This window comes from Leptonychotes weddellii, unplaced genomic scaffold (assembly GCF_054177405.1).
Source record: "Leptonychotes weddellii isolate Sample4059 unplaced genomic scaffold, ASM5417740v2 HiC_scaffold_4999, whole genome shotgun sequence".
NCBI lineage: Eukaryota > Metazoa > Chordata > Mammalia > Carnivora > Phocidae > Leptonychotes > Leptonychotes weddellii.
Window position 1 is genome coordinate 5927 of NW_028017375.1, and position 3621 is coordinate 9547.

The 3621-nt window shown below is 44.2% G+C and overlaps 1 protein-coding gene across 1 annotated transcript; it reads left to right on the forward strand.

The window, feature by feature from the left end:
* Positions 1–296: 296 nt before the first annotated feature.
* LOC145719518 (disintegrin and metalloproteinase domain-containing protein 29-like) lies at positions 297–2264 on the forward strand (the record flags this gene model as incomplete). The annotated part of the gene is made up of 2 exons (XM_081811002.1): positions 297–2061; positions 2180–2264. Coding segments are annotated over exons 1-2 (1850 nt in total), but the record flags the coding sequence as incomplete, so codon positions are not given.
* Positions 2265–3621: the final 1357 nt, after the last annotated feature.

A 3621-nucleotide genomic window follows, 5' to 3' on the forward strand; every position in this document is an offset into this window, starting at 1 on the left:
GCTCTAGACCTGGCTTCCCTCAGGATCCTCCCTTTATCCATTCTCACTGAAAGATGTTCCTGAGCAGGGGCACGAGCCTTGCAGAGGGCCAGGGCACCATGAGGGCGCTCTTCTTGCTTTTTGCACTCTGGGCAAGCCTGGCTCTTGCCAAGGGTTCTCAAGGCCGTCCCTCATGGCGCTACATCTCCTCTGAGGTGGTCATTCCCAGGAAGGAGCTGCACCACGGCAAAGGTGTTCAGATGCCAGGCTGGCTGTCCTAAACCCTGCGTTTTGGGGGTAAGAGACACGTTATCCATATGCGGCGCAAGAAACTGTTTTGGTCCAGACATCTGCTGATGATGACTCAGGATGACCAAGGAGCCTTGCAGATGGACTACCCCTTCATCCCTCCAGACTGCTACTACCTCGGCTACCTGGAGGAGATTCCTCTTTCCATGGTCACCGTGGACACGTGCTATGGGGGTCTTGAAGGTATCATGAAGTTGGATGACCTTGCCTATGAAATCAAACCCCTCAGCAATTCCCGAAGGTTTGAACACGTTGTTTCTCAGATAGTGGCAGACACCAATGCAACGGGACCTACCTATAAATTGGGGCATAAGGAGATTAGGGAGCCCCTATTCTCTGAAGAAATTTCCAGTCCAGCCCCCAGGGTCAGTAATAGGATCTTTTCCTCCCATAAATCCATGATCAAAGGATTTGCTCAAAGTTCCAATTCAATGTATCATTTATATAATAATGTAACAACGTGTGCAAAATTTCTGATAGACATGGTTAGTTTAATGGACTCAATATATAGAGGTCTTGATATAAAGTTCCATCTTACTGCAGTCCTTATATTTGATATAAGAGATCCAGTCAACATGAATGATTATAGATTGCCAGCTGGTGAATACCACAGATTTCATGCTACCTACTTGTTCAGGATCATAAACCCTAGTTCATCCTTCATTGTGGTTAAAGAAGGACCAGAAGACTATCAAAATGATCCTGCAGTCTTTGGTTTATGCTCTCGTCGATGCCTACATATGGTTGGTCACCTGGGCAGACATTATTTATTGTTAGCTGTGATAATTTCCCAATACTGTGGGAGATCCATTGGACTGTATTTTGATAATCATGAGTGCAGTTGCCAGCGGAGGTCCAGAACGGCACCTGTGTTGACAGATTCCTTTAGTAACTGTTCTTTTGGGCACTTACAAAACATTCTGAATATTGACAAGCATTGCCTATTCAATGAACAGATGGTATTCTTTAATACAAGTCTGACACATGTACGTTGTGGACACTCTATAGTAGAGGATAAGGAGCAGTGTGACTGTGGCTCCATCAAGCAGTGTGCCAGCAACCCCTGCTGTAGTAACAACTGCAAACTTGAAAGTACATTTCTTTGTGACAAAGGACTATGTTGTACAAACTGCACCTTCTCTGCAGTTGGAACACTCTGTAGACCAATCCAAAATATCTGTGACCTTACAGAGTATTGCACGGGGAGGTCCCCTCAGTGTCCTAATAATTTCTATATGCAAGATGGAACTCTGTGCACTGAAGAGGGTTACTGCTATCATGGAAACTGCACTGACCGCACTGTGCACTGCAAAGAAATCTTTGGTGCAAACACTGTGGGGGGGGGGGCAGATGTCTGCTATGAAATTAATAAAAAAGGCCACCGATTTGGACACTGTAAAAGAGAGTTTGAAGCCAGACTATTTATTCGTTGTGGTGACCGAGATGTGAAGTGTGGAAGGCTGCAGTGTACCAATGTCACTCATCTCCCTCAGTTGCAAGAACATGTAGGATTCCATCAGTCTAAGATCTCAGGTGTCTGGTGTTGGGGATTGGACACACATCGCTCCACAGGAACAACTGATGTTGGTCATGTGAGACCTGGTACCCCCTGTGCTCCTGGAAAGTTCTGTGAGAATTCTACCTGCAATGCTACTATAGGTGAAATAAATTACAACTGTTTCCCTGAGAAATGTAATGGCAGGGGGATTTGCAACAATAACAGGAATTGTCATTGCCACATAGGCTGGGATCCCCCATTCTGCAAATTGCGAGGTAAAGGAGGGAGTATAGACAGTGGACCCCCCCCCAAGAAGAATGCGGTCAGTCAAGCAAAGTCATGAATCGGAGATATATTTGAGAGTGGTCTTTGCTCGCATTTATGCCTTAATAGCTACACTCCTCTTTGGCATTGGCACCAATGTAAAAACTATCAAGACAGTTAGAGGTAGGGAAGAGAAAGCTGGTGAAGCCAATCCGTAAATCAGCCTCCAGACCCCTGAGCAACAATATGCAATCCACAGGAGCATGAATGAAACTACAGTAAAGAGGTGGCAAAGCTGACATCCATGTTTCCAGGGATCTGCAGGAGACACAAGGGTCCCGTGCACATCACAGGGCTCTCAAACCAGGTCTGTGATACATCACTGACAAGCACTCTGAAATAAAACTTGAAAAGTGCATGGTAGCCATGTCTCCTTATTTTTGTCAGCCTATAAGGCCCAAACTGAGCCCGAGACACTGTCTAAAGTACCTGAATCAGCAGCTGGGTCTTCAGCTGTGGTCCTTGGGCACAGAATTAAGGGAAGTAGCCACAGGCTCCTGTAAGGGCAAATTCATGATGTTTCTACAAAAGAGTGGTCGTGAACACTGAGATTTTTCTCATTTTCTAGGTAATCTCTCCTTCTCCAGTCCCAAAGTGGGTTCATGGAGATGGATGGCTACTCCTCACCCATGCTGCCTCTCCGAAACTAGGGTGGCTGTGGGCAGTAGGGGAGGGTGACTGGGGTGAGATCCCACTTAGTGCAAGCTATGCTACCCTGGAGAGCAAGCTTCTGAATATAGGAGACATTGCATTGTAGATTCTCAATGTTGCATCCCATGAAATCAATCAGAAAGGTAGGCAGAAGTGCCCATTGATGAGTCTGGCATCCAGAGGGAGCCCTCGGAATGTTCATCCCTCCTTTCACTCTTAGTCTGCATTTCAGGGAATTGAGCAGTGATAGTAGGTGAATGATGGTTAATAACATATGCCATTCTTCAGAGGAATACTCTGAGGTGGAACGGCACTCTATATGTATCTAAATAATTTTCAATGCACTATTATTCTAGATTGAAGTGTATAATTAATAATAAAATGTATAAATGAATAAAAAAGTTTATTTTAAATTAACATCTATAATCATACTGTTTTTCCCCTTCATGCAATATGGGTACATCATAGAGTATTTGAAATACAAAAAGTCCCAGAAATTTAGGACTTGCATTTGTCCCAGCATGCACAGAAAACCATGTTTAGTCCATGGTGATATTTGTTCCTAGTGTTTTCCAGAATACGAACAGTTTGTGCTGTTTTGTATATATTGTTTGAACCCTATCCTGTCCTCACCAAATATATTTTGATGTCCTATCTTTGAGAGCTTCCTTCCAATTTCCTACTTTCCATCTACATTTAAGGTCCTCTGGTCCATTTTTGTGCTAGATAATTCCACTATTTTAGTGGTGAATACCAATGGCAAAGGTAAATGGGAAATCAGATACCCACTCACCGCCTTATCCTTGGAATGTTGATGGTTAGTGGCAAAACTCGTTTTGTGCCATCCTCCTCTTGTGCCA